This window comes from Lissotriton vulgaris, unplaced genomic scaffold, assembly GCF_964263255.1.
Source record: "Lissotriton vulgaris unplaced genomic scaffold, aLisVul1.2 SCAFFOLD_474, whole genome shotgun sequence".
NCBI lineage: Eukaryota > Metazoa > Chordata > Amphibia > Caudata > Salamandridae > Lissotriton > Lissotriton vulgaris.
The window spans coordinates 347,113-372,002 of NW_028248784.1; the positions used below are offsets into that span (position 1 = coordinate 347,113).

Here is a 24,890-nt window from a genome sequence, read left to right on the forward strand (position 1 = left end):
ATTTTAATGATTCACTTCCCTGGCAGCCATATTTTACTGATGCACTTCCCTGGAAGCCATATTTTACTGATGCACTTCCCTGGAAGCCATATTTTACTGATGCACTTCCTTGGCAGCCATATTTTACTGATGCACTTCCCTGGCAGCAGCGCGCGTTCCATACTGCACTGGGGGCAGCGCATTACTTGTAATAGGGCACACTGTCCTCGTTTGCCCTTGGCGCACATGTATAAAGGTGCTACATGGTGCCATCATTCATTCCCCTTTAGAAATACCTCTATAAAAATGCTGCCTGCCTTCATGAGGTAGTTGCTGCCAAAGTGGAGGGAGTATCTCTCACAAAGATGTATCATAATGCCCGAGTAGGGCTTATGGCAGTTCCTGACGTGACGCAGAACTTCCTACGTAATGTGTTAATTTTCTTTCTATTCTTTTCAGGGAGTTATACTCAAGAGGGGTGATACTTCCATGCAGCATAGAGGATCTCAGAATCAGGAGGTGAGTCTGCATGCAGAAAGACTGAGTTTTGTTCAGGAGGTTTTGTAATTCTTATGCAAGAGCGAAGGAACACACTTTGCTGAGACTGGAGTTAAGAACCAACCCTAAGCGGGTTTTACCCTAGACGATGAAAGGATGCGCAGAAAAAATGGCGCCGCTGGGTGTCAAAGATGACTGAAGTTGAATGCCGTAATGTTATCGATAGGAGAAACTGTTGCGAGAAGGGAATCAGACAGAGTTGGGGAAACCGCCTCATCGATGATGATTAGGAGTATAAAAAGTGTGTGATGAGGAGATCTTAAGCGATGAGAAGTGCTAGACCATCTTATAGATATTGACCATGAGCAGATGTGGAACGTTATGCTCTGGAATGCGATGAAATGAAGATGACTTGAGGACCTTGAACTATGATGTCTCCTACGATGAGAACTGCTGGAACATCCTTTGGGAGTTCTGGATCTACCTCTTGAATCCCACTAACCCGGTGCTTATCTTGCGACAAAAAGAAAAGGTGCCATTGCCCTCATCAGGAGACCGCTGCAGCTTACTTATCAGTCACTGTTAAAGTTATGTTGAATTAATAAACTACTGTTGTTGAGGTAATTTCTAAATTGGACAAACTGAAAGGCATAAGTGCCAGTGTTGACAATTAAGTGCTGGTGTAGCTCAAATTAAGCACTGCTCTGACCCCTTATGAGTGATAGAGGAGCATCAGTAGATGGAGGTGACAAAGTTGACTGAGGTAGTGTAGGTCGAGCGCCATTGGTAGGCTGTCCTGATTTCAGTGTTTATTTTTTTTTAATTTCACTGATATTGTATTTTCCAAACCCTGTGAAATCAGTGCTAATCAGCACTTATTTAGCTTGCTAACTCCGAAAATAGACAAAAACTGTGTTTTTCCAAAGTTTACAAAACATGTTGTTTTGCGCAGTAATTGTTATAAAGTACATATTCATTTATAGTCGAAGTAAGGCAGTGTGTGTTCTTTCTTCCTATTGGCAGCTTCTCTAATGGACTTACGTCAGATTGTTTTAAGCATAGAACGTTTGTGAATTGCACTCTCACTCACATATCCTTACGGTCTCTCACATCTCATCATCCCTCACATTCACTCTGTCAGAATTCTATCTGGTTTATAGGACTATTAGTAGATTAACAATTAAGAGGGATATTTTCAAATCTTTTGGGCTTTTTTGTTCAAATCCATTTTTTTCTGGCTATACGAGAACAATTCGCACAAACAACAATGTATACTGCAGGGATACAAATAGTGAGGCAGCTAAGAAGTTGTGCGTGTTACACTTTACAATTGCCACAGTACAGAGCAAGGCAGTATTGTGAAAAGTTTAACTGTTTATTAGCATACAGGTTTCAGTCGGTGCATTCACAAATCACATGAGTAGAACATTGTAGTATGTACTTACTACCCCAAAACCATGTAGTATGGAACAGTGTATAAACTATTCTGATTACAGGTAATACAACAATTAACAAAAAGAAGCCCCAACTCTCGCCCGGATTCCCATCATGGTTAGTCAGGAGAATACATGATCATGTTGGTCAACATGTTTAGGCTTGAAACCTGGATCAGTGTGAGCAGAGAAAGATAGATGCCCAATGATTGCAGCTTTAGTAAAGTAGGGTCCTGAGCATCCATCGGCCCTACTTCCTTCTCGTAGGCCATCTTGAGCGTCAATGGCAGGGTCCGTGGAGGTCTGGAGGTAGGTAAGGCTAGCGCCCCAATTGGCAGTGATGGGAAATTAGCGCAGCCCTAAGCTGTCCTCTCAATGCAACGCAGCGTTTTCTGCCTGGGCCCATACAATAAGGGATTGCGTCCAAGCTGCTAGCGCTGGGGGGTTCAGGCGACTAGTGATAATATGCTTGGCTGTCAGAAGTCCCAGATCAAGGAAACAGGAGGCGACTCATTTTTTTGTCCCTGAGGAAGAGGACCAAAAGGCATGTCTTCCATATGTGCAGGGCAGATCCCCCTGTGCAAGTGGACAAGTGAGATGAGACATCTTGCCAATAGTGGTGAAGGGATGGGCAAGCCCACAACAAGTGACGCAGGTCTGCTTCAACCTGAAGACAGCATCATCGGGCTGCCTTGGTACGGTGTAAATATCGGTTTATTTTGGCATGGTGAGATAGGCCCTGTGTATGATATAACATTTGATACATCTAAAACAAGTGTTGTACGGAATATGAACTGGGCTTTCCAGTAAGTCAGCCCCTTCTTTGTCTGCAGGGTGAGCCAAGTCTTCCTCCCAGTAGCGGCGCAAGGGTGTGAGCTACTGGACAGTATGGATTTGTAGTGAGCCCACAAACCAATGGATGAGATGTTTGGCCAGATCCATTAAATGAGATACTGTATAATGGGATGTGTCGGATGTTCATGTGTCATGTCGCCACACTTGCGCCCTAATGCTGCAATCGGTTAAAGAAGAGAAAATTGCCGGGAGGCAAGCCACGTCCTCTATCAGAGACTTGTATGGGATGAGGAAACCACCATAGTAAAGGTCTCCCAGGGTATGGATATCAGCTGCAAGCCAGGCAGTGAGTTCTGCTGATGATGTGATGTTGTGTCCCCTAGGTGTACCAAGCAGGACTAGTGCCCATGCATAGGAAGTCAGTGACATTGTAAGGTAAAGGCATCAGCGATAGCAGAGGGATGCCAACTCCAGAAGCAGAGTCAGGCCGCGCAGCCCTAGCACATAGGTGGATTAATAGGAGAATAGAGGATAGCTTCGCTGTGGTGTTGGCTAGCTACAGACTCCCGAACCATTTAGCCACGCATTGGAGTTGAGAAGCAAGGTAGTACGGTTAGCAACTAAAGTTTTGAGAGCGCTACTCTGCATCGGCAATTGCTCCAAATTAATTCTCACATGAGCTTCTCAAAGGAACAAAAGAACAGGGTTGGGATGTATAGGGGAAGCTTAGCAAAATAATAAAGGAGGCGAGGGAGGACAATCATCTTCAGGGGGCTATGCGCCCTGCCACTGTTAGTAGTAGCATTTGCCAAAATGCCATTCAGGACCTTAGGGTGGTGAAGGCGCATATGAGATTGCCATCAATTAGGTCTATGGGTAATAGATACACCCTGACTCCTAGGTTCCCGGAATGTGGAGGGTTGACAAGTTTTGGGCACCACATTGAAAGTAAAGTCTGGGTTAGGCTGTGTAGGTGTTAATGGGAACAGGCAAGATTGGCACAGTCTACTTTCAAGATGGAGAGATCAGCAAAGCGATTGAGTGTCAGAGCAAGTGTATCAGGTATCGAGTGCACATCTCTGAGGTAAAGAAGCAGGTCATCGGCATAAAGTGAGATTGAGTAGTACCGTCGCCCAGAGTAATGCCTCAGCCCACTCCCTGCTCATGAATAACGACTGCTAGGGGATCTATTGCCAGCGAGAAGAGAAGCCGGGAAAGTGGCCAGCCTTGGCGGGTGCCTCTGTGTATGTCAATGGGTTTCGTGATAAGAGAGCCTGTTTTGACTGGATATATAGCAATTTGACCAATGGGAAAAATCATTTCTCAATGGTGTACTGTTGTAGCACTTCGGACAGAAAGAACCGCCTTAGGTTCAGGGATGTGTTACGGGCTGAATCAAACCCATGTTGGCACTGGTGGAGGAGTACCGGGACCGGAGGCACCAGTCGGTCTGCTAAGATTTTGGCGAGTACCTTATAGTCTGTGTTAAGCAGAGCCAGGGGTCTGTACGAGCCCAAAGCAGATGGGTCTCTGTTGGGCTTGGGCAAGGAGATATGTAGAACTTCGCGAAGGGATGCGGGAAGGTAAGAGGCCAAGAAGCCCTCCTTGTACAGAGTTTATAAATGAGGGGCAAGGAGTGGGGCATAGGCCATATAGAACTCAGGAGCCTGGGGCGAGGCGCTTATTGCCTCTTGTATTTTGAAGAGTGTGATATGTTTATTGAGTACCGTCTGCTGGTCTAACATACAGGGCAAGGGCACAGTGGAGAGGAAAGAACCAATGTAATTTGGGTGAATGCTGGAGAGCAACTGGTATAGCGAGGTGTAGTGGCATGTCAGTTTGTTATGTATGACATGGTGTGTGTAGAGTAGAGTACAAGCAGCCGAGCATAGCGTTGTGATGGGATGTCTCGGTTGGTCTTGGCGTATCAGCATGCCAGCAGCGTCCAGATCTGTCATCTGCAGCATGGGTACGAACTGAGTGAACGGCTTAGTGAAGACAGCGCAGACTCTCCAATAGGTAAGCGTGTTCGCTATGTGCCTCCACCAGGTGATGTAAATTCGACAGGTTGTGCACTGTTTGGGTTTCATAATCTATGAGTGTATGTTCTATGTTGGAGATATCTTTGTCAAGCTGCCTGCGTATGTTCCAGTAGATCCCTAAACACTGGCCCCTGATGTCCGTCTTTAAAGCATCCCACTGGATAAGGTCCTCAATTACGGTGCAGATGGAAGCACGGAAGGGAGGATCTTCTAACGCCGCTATTTGCAGTCTGCGGATGGGGATGATGCAGAGGCCCTGCTCCATGTTAGCTGCAGGTACTGGGGATTAAGGTCAGAGTGGGTGCGACCTAATATAATCCCCATGTGTAATGGAGGGGAGTAGGCTGGTGGCCGATCAACCTATCTATCTGGATGCTCAGGTAGTGTGGCGAGGAAAGGAAGGAAAATACTCTGGTATTTGCATTTCATGAGCACCAGATGTTGATGTGCTGCCGGTGTTGAAGCCAATCCCATAGAGCATGGGCGTTGGATGTAGCGGACATACGAGGCAATGGAGGGTATGACTGATCAAGTTCAGTGTTCAGGATGCTTTTGAAATCCCCCCTATTAGACATGGTACCCCACTCCATCGGGACAGTTTATCAGATAGGCTGTGAAGGAACGAGGATGGTAGGTGCATATCTAATGCCTATAAGTATTTGATGACCATTCAGGCGCACCCTAACAAGCACATAGCGGCCTTCTGTGTCTACAACCAGCTCATAAGCCGTGAAAGGGATGCCTAGCCTGACCCATACTAATACACTCAGCATAAGAGGAGAAATGAGTGGCAAACGCCTGGCCTCTCCATCACCTCTGAAGTATAATTGCTTCAGTGTGTGTTAAATGTGTTTCTTGTAAGAGCATTATATTGTTTTAGTCAAATGTTTTAATAAATTCCTGTGAACAGTTGGGACGTCATTAACCTACTTCTTACTGAATATGATGACTTTTTCGGAGTGGCCAACCCTGACAATAGCATAGTACTTTATGAAACCTTTAAAAAAATTAAGCTACACCACATTAATTTGTAGTCCTGCAGTCTAACGTAGCAGAAAATGGATGTTTCAAGCATGCTCACAACTGCTTTTTTTTTTTTTTTTTTTTTTTTTGGAAAACCTTTATTTGTAGAAAAAGTACACCGCTATTCAGCCATACATCCCGGAGGCCAGGCAGCATTGAGGCAGCAGGCAAGGTCGTGTACAGTACCATAAGCAGAAGCAATCAGGTTTAATTTTCAAATAGCATCGAACTCAGCAATAAATAAACCGTGAGGTAGGAAGGCCCAAAAGGCCAAGAGAAAAAGGTGTGCAGGAAGCACGAAAGAAATTAGAAGAGAGAGAAGGTAGGCTGAGGACAGTACAGACACAGCGGACTTGTGTAGCGGGAGGAGGCCGAGGGCTGCACACCCAGGGCAGCACACATTGGGAATGACAACAGTGAGTCACGTGGGGGAGTAGTACAGCAGGATAAGCAATCTGAAACCACAGGTAGGGGGCATTACGGGGAAGGCTGGACCTCGGATTCAAGTTCCACGGGGGGGTCGCAAATGTCACCTCTATAAGAGTTCCAGGCACCCCACACAGACCTCCACTTTCTAGGTTTGCCCCTGGCCACATACACCGTCTTCTCACGCAGCATGCACCAGTCCATATTGGTTTCCCATAGGCTGAGCGGAGGAGGAGCAGGCGCACCCCATTTCTGGGCGATGTCTCTTTTGGCCACCATGTTGCCCAAGGTGACCCAACGGGTCTGCGCAACGCTATAATCAGTCGGGCCCCAAATGTTGAGGAGGCATCGCCGGGCCTCTGCCGGCAGGGCCACACCAGTCACTTCTTTCATCACATCGTGCACACGTGTCCAGTACCGGGCCACAACAGGACATTCCCATATGATGTGTAGGAAGGTCCCAAGCATACCACACCCCCGCCGGCACATGCCATCCGTAGACAGTCCCATATGTATGAGTCTGGGGCCAGTGACATACACCCTGTGCAATATCTTCAGCTGCACCAGGCGGAGCCGTGCCGATATGGCCACCTCTCTAGGAGAGGAGACCGCCGATTGCCACTCGTCGTCATCCACCTCTATGCCATCATGCACCCAGAGCTCTCTCAATCGTACCAACAAATCCACTCTCACATTAATAAGTTTTTTATACGTTAGGGAGATAGCGCTGTCCGGCATATGACCGTCCAGCACCCGATCTTCCAGGGGAGATGATTCGGGGATCGCCTCCTCTTCCGACACGTAGGGGGAGAGGGCATGACTAAGCTGGGCGTGTCGGAAGTATTCCGTTGCCGCCAGTTGGAACTCAGATTGCAACACCTCAAACGACTTGACCCTTCCCCTGGCCACCATGTCCCCAACCTTGGATATCCCAATGGTGTCCCACCTATCGAAGCCCTTAGTATGCCACAGCTTCCCCAGTACGTCTGAATCAAACAGCGGGGTAGCCATGGTAACCCTATGTTGCCAGCCCAGAGTTTTAGTGACTGCGCGCCATATATGCACCATCGTCTTAGTGGGACCCGTCAGCTTCCGATCCAGAGACCTGGAGTACAACGCTCTATAGTAGTTCCCATCTCCCACGAGCCACCGGTCCATAGCGTAGCCCGGATTGATCGCCGGGCCGTAGAGGCCGTGATTAATCGCCGCGAGCTGGGTCGCCCAGTAGTAGCGCCTCACATCAGGCAGGGCAATGCCCCCATCGTAACTCGGTATAGTCAGCTTAGTCAGCGAGATACGTGGTCTACCATCCCACAGCAACGCCCGCTGCAGGGATTCGATACCCGCAAAGTATTTCGCTGGCACGGGATCCTGGGTATTCTGAAGGGCATACAGGAAGCGGGGCAACGCCATCATTTTAAACAGGGCAGCTCTACCCATCAAGGAGATCGGCAGCTGTCTCCAGCCCTCGACGTCCCGGCGCAGCCGCTCCAGTGGTGGAAGGAGGTTGTGCGAGTATCGGGCCCGGGAGTCCCGCGACACGTAAACGCCCAGATACCGAAAGCCTTGCTGGGCTACCTGTATTGAGCACCCACGGGGGAGGCGCGGCGTGTCTCCAGACAATACATACAACGAGGACTTAGACCAGTTGATTACCAGGCCCGAGTGGGCCCCGAAGGTCCCCAAGAGGTCGAAGGCCACTATGAGCGAGTGGCAGGGAGAGGTAAGATACAAAAGGATGTCGTCCGCATAGAGCGACACCCGGATCTCGAAACCCGGGGACCATGTTATCCCGGAGATATCGGGGTGCGTTCTGATCCAGGCCGCCAAAGGCTCAAGTGCCAGGGCGAACAGGAGCGGGGAAAGCGGGCAACCTTGTCTAGTGCCCCTGTGCAACGCAAAGGAGGCTGACAACCGACCATTAACCGCCACATTGGCCAGTGGAGCAGAATACAGTAGTCGGACCCAGCCGATGAAAGCGGGTCCAAACCCCAACTTGGCCAGAACTGCCCACAGGTAGTTCCACTCCAACGAGTCAAAGGCCATAGTGGCGTCGAGAGAGGCGAGGACCGTAGGTTCACGAAGCAAATGCGTGCGTGCCATTACTGATTGAAGCCGTCTCAGATTGAGCGCCGTATTCCGGTGCGGTATGAAGCCGGACTGGTCTGGGTGGACCAGATCCGAGATCACTCCTACTAGTCGGTTAGCCAATAGCTTGGCCAGAATCTTGGGTTCGGCGTTTAAAAGAGAGATGGGTCGGTAGGACCGGCAAAGATCACGCGGCTTCCCTTCCTTGTGTATTACCACAATGGTGGCCAGCCGCTGGTCGGGTGGGAGTACTCCCGCCTCACGGGCCTCAAGGAACATGTTCAACAAAGGTGCGGCAAGCGCGTCAGCCTTGAGTTTGTAAAGCTCAACCGGGATGCCGTTGGGCCCCGGTGCTTTGCCAGAGCGTAATGATTTAATAGCCAAGGCCACCTCATCTACCGTCAGGTCCCGTTCCACGTCATCCCGCTCGAGATCCGAGAGGCAGGGAAGCTCAATGCCCTCCAAAAAGGAAGCCGATGCGGACTCCGGAAGGGGGTCCGCGGAGGCGTAAACCTCTTCGAAGTAGTCTGCGAAGGACCCAACTATAGCTGCCGGGTCTGTTAATGATAGGCCATCCCCACTCACCAACTCCGGGACCACCCGAGACGCGAGTTCCCTTCTATCTAGCCACGCCAAGAGCTTGCCAGCCTTGTCTCCCACGTCATATATCCTGCCTTGTTGTTCCCTACGCAGGGCTTTCGCCGCATCAGTGGCAGTCGCCCGTAGCTCGGACTGCTTGAGGGAGAGGGCGTGGAGCAGTTCGGGGGATGGGCCCAGCGCCAGTTGGGAGTTTAACTCAGCAAGGTCGGATTCCAGTCGAGCTACGTCCTCATCCCGCCGACGGCGGACCTCAGCAATCAGGGAGAAGGCCTCGCCGCGAAGCACGGTTTTGAAGGCCTCCCAAAGGGAGACGGCTGAGTCAACTGAGCCAGTATTCTCGACAAAGTACCGATCCATAGCCTTAGCCAGGAGCGACCTGGTTTTCGGGTCGCGAAAGTACCAAGGGTTAATGGGTGCCACCCGCGAAGACGCGGGGATCTGGAAGTCAAAGGAAACCCAAACTGGGGAATGATCCGAAATGCCCCTAGCCAGAAGACGCGCGGTGGACACGGACTGCGCCTGGGCAGCCGGGGTGAGGACGTAGTCTATTCTAGAAAGGCTACCATGGGCGCCGGAAAGAAACGTGTACTGTCGCTGGGAGGGGTGCAGCAGACGCCAGCAATCAACCATCCCCATAGAACTCAGAAAATCAGGCAGCCAGGACTGGGAAGGACGCAGGTCTCTGGATGGGAAGCGGTCCAGGTTTCCGGAGACGACAGAGTTGAAATCACCACCCACAAGTAATAGTCCCTCGGGGAGACCTAAAATGGCGCCAGCTAGATCCCTGAAAGTAGTTTCCTGCAGCCCCGGGGGAACATAAACCGAAACCAAAACTAGCGTACGGCCCTCCCATCTGCCCACCACTGCCACATATCTGCCTCTCTCATCAACAAGCACCGACTCCACCTCCAACGGGAGGGACATGCGCACCATGATGCCCACCCCTCGTGATCCCGAGGAGAACCCCGAGTGTGCCACCATTTTGAAACCACGTCTATTCAGAGCTTTACAAGTGTGCCCCACTAGGTGGGTCTCCTGCAGGAGAACCACATCAGGCGAACAACGTTTGAGCATCTGTAACACAACACCCCTCTTAATGCGATCCCCCAACCCATTAACATTCCAGCTCAACAAGTTAAGAGATCTACCCCCCATCATCAAGGACGCTCCGCCCCCCCCCCCCCCCCCCCCACCCGCAATGGCGTCCACAACAGCAACATAGCAGTCCAATGAATCCTCAGCCAGGACAAAGAATGAGACAAGGAAAGAAGTTGAAAAAACACACCCCAACTACCCACCACCCTGCACCCCTGCATTAGACTATAATCCACCCCAACTAGCAGTGTGCCTGCCGCCCCTTAACTAATCTACAAAAAGCCCACAGAGGAGAAAGGAGACTTCCTATCACCCCCCGTCACCCCCCATATTATTAACAAAACTAGTCAGATCAATAGCAGCAATGTCTTAAGTTGAAGTCCCATACGGCCACTCAGCTCACTGAAAGTCAAACGATGAACATTCACCCCTGCGCTTCCGCGCCCCCGGTGGTCTCCTCCGTCTGGTCAGCCGGTTCGTGTCGTTCCTGGGGCAGGGTATCCAGCCAGTGTCCCACCTCATCCGGAAAGTCAAAAAACAAGGTCCGGTGGTCACGTTCGATGCGGAGCTTGGCAGGATAGAGCATGGAGTACCGCAGGCCCATGTCTCTCAGTCTCCGTTTCACCCCAGCAAAGCTCTGACGCTTTTTCTGCACGGCCTGAGTGAAATCCGGAAAGAAGTTCACATCAGAGTTCTGGAAGCGCAGAGGGCCCGCGGTCCTCGATGCCTGCAGGATAGCGTCTCTGTCCCTAAAGGTAAAGAGCCGTGCGATGATAGGGCGAGGGGAGGCGCCCGACTTCGGCGGTCCCCCCGGTATCCTGTGGGCCCGTTCCACCGAAAAGAACTTACTCAGGCCCCCCGGCGCCAAGTTCTTAAGCACCAGGTCCTCCACGAAAAGTTCCGCCGAGTCCTCTTCGGCTTTCTCCGGCACTCCTGTAATGCGGACGTTCTGGCGCCGCGCACGGCCTTCAAACTCGTCCAATCGGCGCGCCAGCATTCCGTTCGCCAACTTTAGGTCTCGCACCTCCGTCTGGATATCAGACACATCAGTGACCAGGCTAGTCGTCTTGAGATCCAACGATTTCACCCGGTCATTGGTTTTCCCGAGGTCAGTCCTGATGAGGTTCAACTCAATCTTCAGGGAGTCAACCTTGCTGGACAGTTCCTCTCGGAGAGTGTGCATCTCCGTCTGTACGCCCGTGATCGCGCCCATAACGTCCCGAAGCGTTATATCAGAATCGTCCGGTGATCCATCCCTGTTCGAGTCTTTAGTGCGGCCCGCCTGTGCCGGCGAGCCCTTCGACTGGGAAAAGCGCTCCGGAATAGTGGATTGGGACTGGGACGGTTTCCTGTTGACCCGCTGGGACTTGCCTTTGTCCAGGTCTCCTCTGCCCGCCATGTTGGCACTCCCAGGCCGGACGATCCACTGGGACAAAGAAGCCTCGTAGAAGGTGCGCTACACACACGATGATGTTGCCAGGGCCCGGTACTTAGGCCGAGTAGCAGGGCGTGCAGATATCAGAGTCACTCATCGGGGGGACAAAGCGCAGACAAAGAGGCGCCCGTGAGGACGCACCGCTGTAAGATAGTGCAGTTCGAACTCAACTTGGGACATGGGGTACAACAAAATGAGGACAACATAAGCCAAGGAATGGAAACTGGAGTCGCTTAAGACCTGCTGCCGCATCTAGTGTAGCCGAGGGAGCCAGAGTCTAGAGGCAATGGAGTTCTGAAACAGGAGAGATAAAGCAATCTGGAGGGCAGCAGAGTAGTGCTTTAGCTGGGGCCTGCACTCAGGATACATCCTTCAGTGAAGGATGTATCCTGAGTGCAGGCCCCAGCTAAAGCATTTGAGTCGCCCACGTTAGTGACCACCTCCTGAAGCTTGGAAACCATTGTGTCCCATTGAGGCAATTTACGGATGCCGAGTAGGTCCTCCCTACATAGTACCTCCGCTTTAGCCCAATTAAGCAGGGATCGGCACCAGGCAAGTGGGTGGGGCGATGGAGAGGATTTCAAGTGCCTAGTGATCAATCGCTTGGCCACCATTAGACCCAGGTCTAGAAATTGTATGGCAGCTCTATATTTTTTGTTTCTACTAAAAAGGTGTAATACATGGACTTCCCAGCTAGGGGAAATGGTTCGGGAGGTGCAAGTAGTCAAGGTAATTGTCACGTTGTTCCAATAGTCAGTTAAGACCGGACAGTGCCAGAGCATATGGAGGATGTCAGCATCTAACTGCCAACAGCGGGGGCAAGTCGCATCTGCATGGAGGAAATACCTGTTAATTTGGGCTGGAGTAAGGTAAGCCTGATGTAGCACGAGCGATTTAATTTGTTTGAACCGTTAATTACGCCGAATGTATGTCGGGCTACCTCGGACAGTGGTCAACCCTCTATCGGTAAACTCCCTCCCCGGGGCCCCCTCCCAGTGATGCCGAAGCTCACTTTAGATCAGTCTTGACCTGTTACCAGGCATCACATTGTTATGAGACTTGACATTTTGCTTTCAGGATTGTAACTATGGGCTTAAAAACCCCAGCAGTAAAGGGCAGATGGGAAAAACCCCAAGAATTGCCTTCAGTATCACACATAACAACGGGGCACCTTACAGCTAGGAATTGTGTTGGTAAGTAGCATTTCCTGTATCATGTTTTCACTACTATTCCATATGCAAGGTGACATCACTCTTTTCACAGGTACCCATCACCGCACATTGCAATGAATGTTTGAAGCCTGTTTTTCTTCTGCACTTAACCAGTGATCAATAATGGCTTGTTAGAAAAGGTGGCTGATGTATTACAGGTAATATGATATTACATATTGGCCAAGGTTCTTATGAGCCGGTCATTTCACCAGACAGTGGAAGAATTAAACACTGTCTAAAGATCAAATATGATGTTATTATTTCCAGATTCTCTACAGCAATAACATAATTAGCTCAGACCTAAAACAAGCATTTAATACAATAGAAATATGGTAGCTTAATGGTATAGTTGGTCTTAACAGACTAAACTAGCAACCATTCACATTGTGCATATCACAAATGAAACTGCTTTTTGTCTCACTCGTAAGAATGCTGTTAGGGAATTCAGTGCAATTTTTTTCTTGAATATTTCTAAGTTTATGTTTAAACATTAGCAATCAATTTAAATATTTCTCAATGTTTGTGACCACTATAATGTATTAAACTAAAAATGAATACAAATGTTAAAAGCAGTTATAGATTAAATAACAGTTACATCTCTACAGTCAATGTATTTTATGATTAAAGTTCATTCCTTCCATTTTTGGCTTCTTTGGTAAAAACCAAACTCATGGACCTCTGAATGTTCCACATCTAAACACAGACCTACCTAGCAGGAAAAGGAGAGTCAAGATTGTGAGATGCAGATAGAGCAAGAAAAGGAGTGTGCAACAAACCCTAAGAGACAGACAGACCCATGGGAGGGGGTAATAGAGATACAAAGAGAAGACCAAGAAAGGGAAACACAGAGATACCAAGAAAATAAAACATACAGAGGCTGATAAAAAAATTGAAGATGTCCTGAATGCAAGAGGGAAGGTGAGGAAAGAGCAAAAATAGCAGATGAAACCGGGACAGTGGGAGAGAAAAGATTAAGGCCACACAAAAAAATGAAGTGGAAAAGGATGTGCCACCTGGCAGTTGGCTTTTAGTAGGAGAAGAAATTCCCCTGGAAGTTGGCTGTCAGTGGGATGAGTGGTGCTTAGTTTGGGGTTGAGAAGCTCCTCCCTGGCAGTGGGCTCCTACCGGGGGAGGGGAAGCAGTCCCTGGGCTCTTAGTGGTAAGGAAGGATCTTCCTTGCAGTGGGCTCTTATCAGAAGAGAGAGACAGCCTGTTGGTGCAATCTTCTTGGGAAGGCTCCCAGGAAGCGGGTTTACTGGAAGGGAGATGCTTGCTGGCAGTGGGTTCTTACAATGATGGGAGATGCTCCCTTGCAAAGATGGACACCCTTACCTGCATAATGTCGATGGCAATGACCTGTGTCTGCACCCACTCCACGTTGTTCACAAGCCAGTGCACGACCTCAGCACTGATGAAGCTGTATGGTGAGAGACCCTTGTGTTCAGACAGGAGTTGGATCCCGGTGCTGCGGCCCACAGAGTGATGACAGCGACAAGAGGGAGCAACGCAAGAAAAACAAATGGCAAGATTAGCGGCCAACTGAAAAATGAGTGTCAAGGTGATGTACACAGACAGCAAAGAAGGCAATGGAGCTGGGAATCCAAAGAGTTAAAACACTCAAACCCAGCGTCCACACAGAACAAGCACTTATATATCACTCCCTCCATCCAGCACTTCTACATAAACCACAACATCAAGCACTAGTTTACCATTACTCTGCCACAAATTATTTATCATCCTTCAAACCACATCCCCTTCCACCTATACTTCCACAGCACTCCTGCCCTCCCTCTTACAGTCAACATTCTTTAACCACTCCTTGACCCCAAAGTCCTCCCCAACGTTATTTAGCCGAGCTCATGTATGCTATTCAACATCAATTAGTATCTGTCAATATACTCTGAAGTCAAAGTCTCTAGTTTGCCACAGGGAGTATTTCAACACCATGCATGTCATCTTCTGCTCCTACATCATCCTTAACAGTCAGTATTCCCACACCGGCTCCCATTTCCAACACTACCAAACCACTCAAACAAATATGTCCTCTCTACACCTGTCCCCTCCCAAGCACTTCTGCACTGACTCCAGATCCAGCACTACTGGACTATCTTCAAGATAGTGCTCATACCACACCTGCTGAACCCACGGCTCCTACTCCATTCCCAACAGCAACACTCCAACAGCATTTCCAGGAGAACAACTACACCACCCTCCCTTACGCTTGAACAATCCCAGCCCTGCTCAGCTGTGCTTCGGCATACTACTCGATAACTAGTATACCCAAACAACTTTCCAAGCAGTACTGCTGTAGGATCTTCTCCAACTACTACATCATCGACATACCAAAAGCACCTAGACTTTCCACAGCCAGTACCCCGCACCATTGTCCACAACCAGAGCCCCTACATCACCCATCCAAACAGTGCACATATACTATCCTCCAAAGCCAACATTCCACACCATACCACATGGCAGGGGCTCTTACACTGCTCACCACAACCTAATCTGTGACCAGTGAATACAAATCCCTGCATCCAGCACTTTTGAACTATCCTCCAGACCCTGGTCCTGCTCCATCCTCCATAGCCATCGCATTTACACCATTCTCCACAGCCAATGTTGTTGCAGCATCCACTCATACTCACCATCAATCATAGCCAGACACAGAACTGACCCATCCTCCTCAAACAACCAGTGCAGTAACCACCACCACCCCTCACCAGCTAGCACTCCTACTACATCAGCACTCATCAAAGAAACTTCTACTCCATCCCTAACTGGCCAAGGCCTGTACACCAACCTCAAAGACAATATTTCACACCATCATCCACAACCAGAACTCCGGACCATCCCTACCAGTCAGCATTCTTACACCATCCCCGCTGATCAGTGCTCCTGAACCATCCTCATTCCAACCTGAGTTTCTACACCATCCACAACTGGCTAGCACTTTTACAGCATACATGAACATCACCCCCAGCACACTTCCACCAACTATGCTTCCCAACACTCTTCTTCTGGCCTTAATTCTTAATCTTAAGCATAACTCCACACAACAAGGAATCCTTTACACCTTATGGGAATCTGCCTCCTCACTGTGGCTACTCTCCCCACATCCCCATCGCAATCTAAACAGGCATATCACAAAATACATACGTTGGGTTTTTCATGGCTTCCAAGATTTCTGCCAGAGAAGAGGATGACGTCAAAGTGCTTGCATTTCCTGACACCTGCTGGGCACTGAAAGGGAAGAGAAAGAAACGTATAAATAATTATCAGGACAACAAACCAGTTACTGTGCATACCACTGCTAGCGTAAGAAGGCACGTTCTGTTCCTTCGCTCACACGACTATCGACTGCCATGCCTAGTTAAAGGAGTTCAAACCTGGCTGTCCAACAATATCACCTTTCCAGAATGATTCAGGATCAAGATCCAGTGGTCATTTTCCATTACAAACAAAGTGCCCAGTTGTTAGATGGGCATGACCTTCTCATTCACTTCCAGGGACTTCCCTGTGCACATATATTTGGTTTGTCGAGGTGGCTACCTATTTACCATTAGCTTTCAACCATGAAAACATTTCAGATGCAAGCTGGCACCCTGGAAACCTTTTCACAACCCTGTCACAGGCCACGGGGCACCACTTCTAGCCAAGGATTCCCACTACGCTAATCAGGCGTGCCAAAACTAAGCAGATAAATGGTGATGTATGTTGAACTAAAAATCCTTCACTTCCCTGAATGTTCACACCCAGTAGGCATAAGAAGTGGAAACAGGTGATAAGAATCCATAGCATGAAACAAAATGGTTACTTACCTGTAGTTTTACAGGTTGGAGAATTTTCTGTATTCACATGCTGTGCATTATTCTGCCATCTAGTGGTTAGATGCAGAGTATTTCTCCTTTTGTTCATGTTTTTTTAGGTCTCGACTATTCTATCCCGTTAGGGATTGAATAGGCGAGATTAAAGTAAGCAGTCCGAAAAGTCTACCTAGCCTGCGGATCGCATACAGTTCGTGTGAGGCAGGCGCATGCACATCAAAGACCATCGGCCTCTGCATCAGACTTCAAAGGAAGCCACTCGCACACCACCATTTGTCTGAGCCTCTGCATCAGACTTCAAAGGAAGCCGCTCCCCCCCAATCAGACCTTAAAGGAATGCGCTCCCGCTCCCCCGCCACAGCCATGCGAAGAGCTTGGGGTTTTTTTGTATCCATTTCACGGGGAAGCCGTGTTTTGTTCGGCGTTCTCAGCACCTTTCTCGTTTTTTTTTCTGGACGAAAGTGAAAACCTACCGTGCTTGTTTACAGTAGCTTTGCTCCTCAAATGCTCCTCAAACTCAGCATCAGACTTCAAAGGAATCCGCTCCCAAGCCGTCCCCCGCACCCCCGCCACAGCAATGCCGAGTACTTGGTTTTTTTTGCATCAATTTCATGGGGAAGCCGTGTTTTGTTCGGCGTTCTCTGCAATTTTCTCGTTTTTTTTTCTGGACGAAAGTGATAGCCTACCATGCTTGTTTACAGTAGCCTTGCTCCTCAAATGCTGTTGCTGTGTTGCCATCTCTCTAGGGACACTCAGCTTGAAAACACTCGACTTGCTAGCTGCAATGCTACATCCACTATGCTTTGCCTCTAGACACGTTGATCCCTCGCAGACTGTGCTGACTCTGCCCCTCCTGATTCTGAAACTGACCAAAGCAGTCACTACACAGTCTCTTCTCTCTGTCTTATGATGTCTGCCCTGCCACCATTTGCTTTGTACCCTCACCCTCACACACCCTCATCCACCCTCTCACCCTCACTCACTATCATCCCCTCACACCCCTACACACCCTCACCCTCAAACCCCCTCACTCTCACACACCCTCACACCCCATCATCCTCACCCTCACACACCCTCACCCTCACATCCCCTCACCCTCCCTCACACCCTCACCCTCACCCTCACACACCACTCACCCTCTCACCCACCCACATCAACCCTCTCACCCTCACCCACCCTCTCATCCTCACACCCCCTCTCACCCTCACACCCCCTCACACTCACACCCCCTCACACTCACACCCCCTCACCATCACACCCCCTCACCATCACACCCCCTCACCCTCAGACACTCTCTCACCCCCACTCCCCCTCACCCTCACCCTCACACCCTCAACCTCACCCCCCCCTCACAACCCTACACCCTCCCCCTCACACTCCCTCACCATCACACCCTCACACCCCCTCACCCTCACACCCTCACACACCCTCAGACCCCCTCACCGTTTCAAACCTTCACTCACCCTCACCCACCCTCACACCCTCTCACCCCCTCACCCTCACACCCCCTCATCCCCACACCCTCACACACCCTCTCACCCTCACATCCCCTCACCCTCCCTCATACCCTCAGCCTCACACCCCCTCACACTCACCCTCTCACCCTCACCCACCCTAACACACCCTTTCACCCTAACACACCCACTCATCCTCTCACTCTCACACACCCTCACCCACCCACACCCTCACACCCCCTCACCCCCTCTCCCTCACAAACCCTCACACCCCCTCACTCTCACACTCCCTCACCCTCACCCAGATCACCCTCACACACCCTCTCACCCTCAAACACCCTCTCACCCTCACACCCCCTCACACCCCCTCATCCTCACCCTCACACACCCTCTCACCCGCACACACCCTCACCCTCACACCCTCACCCGCACACCCCCTCACACACCCCCTCACCCTAAAACGCCCTCACCCTCACACACACCCTAACCCTCACACCCCCTCACCTTCACACCCCCTCACACCCCCACACCCCCTCACACTCACACCCCCTCACCCTTACCCTCACACCCCCTCACCCTCACACACCCTCTCCCTCACTCACCCTCTCTCCCTCACAAACTCTCTCACACTCACACACCCGCTCACACTCACACCCCCTCACCCTCACCCCCACCCCCTCATCCTCACACGCCCTCACCCTCACACACCCTCTCACCCTCACACACCCTCTCACCCTCACATACCTCCTCACAACCCTCTCATACTCACACCCCCTCACAACCCATCACCCTCACCCTCACACCCCCTCACAACCCTCTCACCCTCACACCCCCTCACAACCCCACATTCTCACCCTCACAACCCCACACCCTCCCCCTCACACACACTCACCCTCTCACACCTACTCACCCTCACACACCCTCACACCCCTTCACCCTCACACCCCCTCAAACCCCCTCACCCTCACACACCCTCACCAACCTCACCCTCACCCCACACACCCTCACACCATCACCCTAACACCCCCTCACCCTCACAGCCCCTCACACTCACACCTCCTCACTCTCACACCCTCATCCTCACACCCCCTCACTCACAAACCCTCACACCCTCATCCATCCTCACACTCACACACCCTCACGAGCATAGCATAACAAAACATAGCATAGCATAACAAAACACAGCATAGCATAGTATAACAAAAACAAGCATAGGATAGCAAAACATAGCATAGCATAACAAAACAAAGCATAGGATAGCAAAATAAAACATAGCATAACAAAACAAAACATAGCATAACAAAACAAAGCAAAACATAAGAAAGCATAGCAAAACATAACAAAGCATAGCAAAACAAAACATAGCATAGTATAACAAAACATAGCATAACAAAACATAAAACAAAGCATAGCATAACAAAACATAGCATAACAAAACATAGCAAAATACAACAAAACAGAATAGCATAACAAAACACAACATAGCATAGCATAACAAAACAAAGCTTAGCATAACAAAACATAACATAGCATAACATAACAAAACACAACAAAACATAGCATAGCATAACAAAACCAAGCATAGGATAGCAAAACTAAACATAGCATAACAAAACACAACAAAACATAGCATAGCATACCAAACAAAGCATAGGATAGCAAAACAAAACAAAGAATAACAAAACATAGCATAACAACAAAACATAGCATAACAACAAAACATAGCATAACAAAACACAACAACACATAGCATAACAAAACATAGCAAAACACAACAAAACATAGCATAGCTCAACAAAAAACGACAAAACATAGCATAGCAAAACAAAACATACAATAGCATATGCAAAACATAGCATACCAAACACAACAAAACATAGCATAACATAGCATAGCAAAACAAAGCATAGCATAATAAAACACAAGAAAACATAGCATAGCATAACAAAGCACACAGCCTTCTATCTTCGCTGTCTGTTCCGAACGTGTCTGGAGGAGAATTTTAAACCTTGGAGGACCCGTGCCCTGAACGGCGAACTTTGCCTGGGATCTTCGGTCACCGCTCTACGGGTGACGTGTGGGTGATTGCTGTTTGCTGTGCATATCACCGGGGGACTGCGAGGACCAGCAGGCTACACTTCCTCACAGCTGGTGCCTCTTCCCCCGGTGGTCACGCCCACGCCAGGAAGGTTGAAATTGACGTCATTTTCCCGCGACGCGGGACGCGCGCTGGCCCGTTTGAGCCCGTTCGAGACCGGACCGGGCCACTCCCTTTGGTCTTTTGCATCGGGACATCCAACCAATTACCTACAGGGGTAAGACTTGAAGTTTACCTCAATTCGTATAGGTACTGAAAATACTCTGGTAAAATATGGCGAGCCGAGAAACCAGGAGCAAAGATGCAAACTCTGCTGCCCATACAGTTGGTGCTATGGACAATTTCATTGTCAGAGCTAACTCTCTTCTGACACATGAAATCGCAACCTTGGAGCGTAGACTTTCCGAGGGAATCGAGAATGCTAAGCAATCTTCCCTTGGCCACATAGCAAAAGCCCTGACTCCAATTAGACAGCCAGTTCCTGTGGAAACAAATGTGATACTTAGTCCTCCGTTGAATTTGGGGAGTGCCGCTGAACCATTAAGGGACCCGTTACTGAATGTTTCTGTCATCCGGGATTCGGTCCAAACCTCGAGTATTACAGTAGCTCCACCTGTAACTGAGAATTGCAGGCCACAAAATCAACTGTCCCAAGGGCATAGGGAAGGAGCAATCCCCAAAAGAAAGCGTGGTCCATACACATCAGGGGGTAAAAAGGCGAAGGTCGCCAAGCACCGTAACCTTATGGAGGACAACAGGGGGAGGAATGATGTAAAACAAACACCTATAGACACTAGCGTTCAACATAGTACTCATGCAGATCATCAGCCTGCTCATTTAGTCAGCTTACTATCAGCTAGTGGCTCCCGGGGGGTGGGTGAAGTTGCAGCTGAGCACAACAATTTGGCTAGTTTGCTGGAGTCCTTAATCCATCTGCTAGAAGCTAGACTTGTTAAAATGGAAGCTAGGTTGGCCAAAATTGAAGAGGTAACAGGGGCTACTATAGACTACCTCAAGTCAGCTAACCTCCAACAGGGGAACACGGGTAACAACCATGTGTCTGCCAAACCAGTGGGGCTGCCACTAACAACAGCGCCCCCGCTTCCGAGTATCCCACTCCCACCTACCCAGCCCCCTCCTTCTGTTATTCCTCCCATTAAATCTGCCACTGGTACAAATAGGGCCACGGAGAAAGAGGGGCGTAACGCTTTGGAGGAAAAAAACAATATAATAAGCGAGCGATAAACCTTCCCCCGGAGGCAGCCCCGTTTGTGGTTGTCCTAAGCGGGGTCCCAGAGCTTGCTGGCGCTGTGAACAAAACATTCTTATCCTTAAAAAAATAAGGTCCTAAGCTGGCTTAATAAATATAGACCCCTCCCCCCTGGGATCACTAGTGAAATTATCCTAGTCAGACGAGTACCGTGGGTGGGCTCTACAAAGAAAAGTACCACTGGCGACTGTGTCCTAATAAACTTTAAGGACCCGATGACGGTGGCCCATATCTGTAACTGGCCTTTAGTAACCCCAGATACCTCTATCCAGGCCTTGCCACTGTCCGCCTTCTACCCTGACAAACTTGAGCGGTTTTGGGGAGAGGAGGATGAGGGCTGGTCCTGGGTAACACCCAGAAGACCACGCAGAGAGAACTGGTCTAGGCTCCGACCTAGAGTTGGTGGGAGGGGTGAATGGAATAGCCCCTATCACTGTGGTCTGTACAACCAATTTTCACATCCCAATAGGTTCAGCTGCCTGGATATGGTTGACTGACAACAGGGCTGGGGAACATCAGTGGTGCTCTATTACTCCAGTTGAGCCTAGCAGAAGTGTACACACAAGGGCACCCCCTCTTGACAACTCGAGTAAAGGCAAGTCCCGAGATGCTAATAGTGAATCGCTCAATCCAGCAGGGGTATGTGAACGACCACTTTCTAGGTCTAATGATGGGAGTACTCACCCATGTGGTCTTAACTGCTCCCAAGCATCTCAGGCTCTACAAGACTTGGAAGCAGCTAGACCAACTACTTGTATTATGAGTGATATGGGGAATTTGGGTTCACTTTCCATCCTTTCCTGGAATCTGGCTGGGTTACCGAACAAACTTGAGTCCCCAGAATGGGGGTCATTTATAGACATGCAAGACGTCTGCCGCTTCCAGGAAACATGGGCCAGGGAAGACGACTGGCGTACTGGATTTGCAACTTTCTCAATCCCGGCGAAATGGGCAGGGAAGGGTTGTCCGTTTGGTGGACTCCATATCTGGCTGCCACTTAGGGTGTAAGGCAAGATCCCTTGAGACAAACTCCTTGGATGTTCAATGCGTATTATTGGAGTGGCCAAATGCTCTTAAATTGGCATTGGTCAATGTATACTCTAGACCAGTGGGTGTAGCTAATGTCTCAGCAGCTATTGAGGACTTAGCCGTGTTTCTGAGTACTATCCCTCAAGGCACCTCCTACGTGGTAGGGGGTGACTTCAATTCCCAATTTGAGTCGCTACCATCGTTCTTGGAGGTGCAACCATGGATGAATATGACCATTGGGCAATTCCTCCGCTGGCGGGCCCCCCAGTGAAGTCTTGGACACCACTTGCCACCCAAATTTTGTCCCTGACTCTTATCAATGCTTTAAGGGCCTGTAACGGGCGAGTTAATGGAGATATCCCTCCAAAACCCACCTTTAACAAACTAGGGCATAAATCCCGGTTGGACTACATTTTAGGGGAAATGCGTGATTGGGCTAGAGTCATGGGTTTTGATGTAATCCCTCAAGACGAAAGCAATCACAATGCGCTGATCCTAAAATTTTTGGTGCCGAGTGTTACCATTGATTCTCAGGGGGTTGATGACCTCCCGGACCCTAGAGCGATTTTATCCAGTGACAGACGCAGAGTTAGGTGGGCAAAAATTATAGGGAATCCCAAAGATATTCAACCGCTTTATGCCAAAGTAGTCCCAGCCCTACAAAAAGTTGAAATTCTTATAACGCAATCTCCGAGTGAGTAGTACTATAATAAATTGAGGGATATTTATTTGGAACTATCTGGCGCCCTGGCGGAGGTACTGAACCCCGTAGTGCAGAAAAAGAAAGGCAAAGGGTTAAGAGCCTCATGGTACAATGCTGCCTGTAGGAAGGCCAAAGCGGGCCTCCTGGTAGCCATGAAGCAACAGGACAACATTGCACTGGTTAGGACTAAGAGGAAGGAATATAAAGTTCTAATCCAAAATGCCAAGATCGAATGGGACAATGACAACTGGACCGATATGATGTGCTCTAAAAATTCAAAGACGCCCGTAAATTCTGGCAGATTGTCAAAACCGGTTCTGCTGATCCGACCCCAGCAGTTGAAGCTAACATCGCACCAAATGTGTGGGAGGCACATTTTCGATCCTTGTATGTCCAAGCAGCTATAGATCAGTTAGGGGACCCGAGTATTCCAGTAGTGGACCCTTCCTCTATTCCCTCTATGGAGTGGGATGAATTTACTGTGGCGGAGGTTGAGACAGCTATTTCCAGACTCTCAGCAGAAAAAGCCCTAGGGCTGGATAAACTACCAGGGGATTTGTTCAAGCACAAACCTATGGTTTGGGCCCCATACTTTCAGGTGGTATTTAATGCAATCCTGGGAGGGATGCCGGTGCCTACTACTTGGCTGGGAGCAGAGATTGTTCCCCTCTTCAAGAAGGGCTCTCCCCTGCTCCCAGTCAACTGCAGGACTATTAGCCTAATCGACGTCCCACAAAAGATCTTTGCGAGGCTGATCTTGGATCGATTATTAACATGGATGCTTGATCACTCTGTCCTGAGCCCATATCAAGCAGGGTTCAGGAACAGAGTTTCAACTATAGATCAAGTCTTCCGCCTGGCTCTCATATTTTGGAAAACGGTAAAGTTAGAGGGTGGCAGCCTCTACACCGTTTTCGTGGATCTACGGGCGGCTTTCGACCTTGTACCCCGTAAAAAACTCTGGTCTGTCCTCTCAAATCTGGGGGTTCCGCAACACCTACTAAATATAGTTATCCGCCTACATACAGATAACTTTACACAAGTCAGATGTGGCAGGGGGGGAACCTTATCAAACAGATTTCCCGTTGACAGGGGGGTAAGACAGGGTTGTGTGCTTGCACCGACTCAGTTTTGCCTCTATGTCAACGAGGTCATTGCTCATCTGAATTGAGTGGAAAACAGTGATGCCCCTATGTTGGCAGGCAGCAGGGTGCCGGCGATTATGTTCGCAGATGACACCCTGCTGCTGTCTAAATCGCCTATGGGAATCCAAAGAGTGCTTGACTGTTTTGAGGCGTTCTGTGGAGAACATGGTCTCGAGATCAATGCACTAAAAACCACATTTATGGTTTTCAATCCACCATCAAAATCTCGCCCCAACCCGCATATTGGTGCCAACAGGCTAGAAAGGGTCCGAACCTTTGAGTATCTGGGGGTCACCCTAAATGAGAAAATGACCTGGGGGCACCATCAAACAAAATCACAACTAAAACTGGCCCAACTGGCGAGGGGAATCATCAGGCTTACAAACACAAATAAATCCCCCACTAAGCCGATTGGACCGCCGTTAGAGATTTATAGAGTTCAGGCCAGGGGTGCGGTTATGAATGCAGGCGAGCTCTGGGGCCACATGTGTAAACCCGAACTAGTGGCAACAGAGAATACATTTATCAGGCAGCTACTATTATTACCCCCTAGCACTCCCCTGTTGCCAATGAGGCTTGATTTGGGTCTTAAACCCCTTGATGAAGATCTGGGTGTTAGGCCCTTAACCTTTTGGCGCAGGATATGGACTACACCAGAGTTAGTTAATTATAAGTTAGAGTTGCAGGAAATCCTGACCCTCCAAAATGTTGTGAAAATCCCCTGGTTCAATTATATAAGGAA

The 24,890-nt window shown here is 49.4% G+C and overlaps 1 protein-coding gene across 1 annotated transcript in view; it reads right to left on the reverse strand.

Annotated features, from left to right (window-relative positions):
- Positions 1-24,890, reverse strand: part of LOC147663828 (GATOR1 complex protein DEPDC5-like) — a 585,638-nt gene that overhangs the window by 215,537 nt on the left and 345,211 nt on the right. Inside the window, exons 35-36 of the mRNA XM_086950176.1 lie at positions 15,782-15,865; positions 13,958-14,090 (exon numbers count right to left, since the gene is read on the reverse strand). Coding sequence (XP_086806302.1) covers positions 13,958-14,090; positions 15,782-15,865 — 217 coding nt within the window. The remainder of the gene's footprint in view (positions 1-13,957; positions 14,091-15,781; positions 15,866-24,890) is intronic.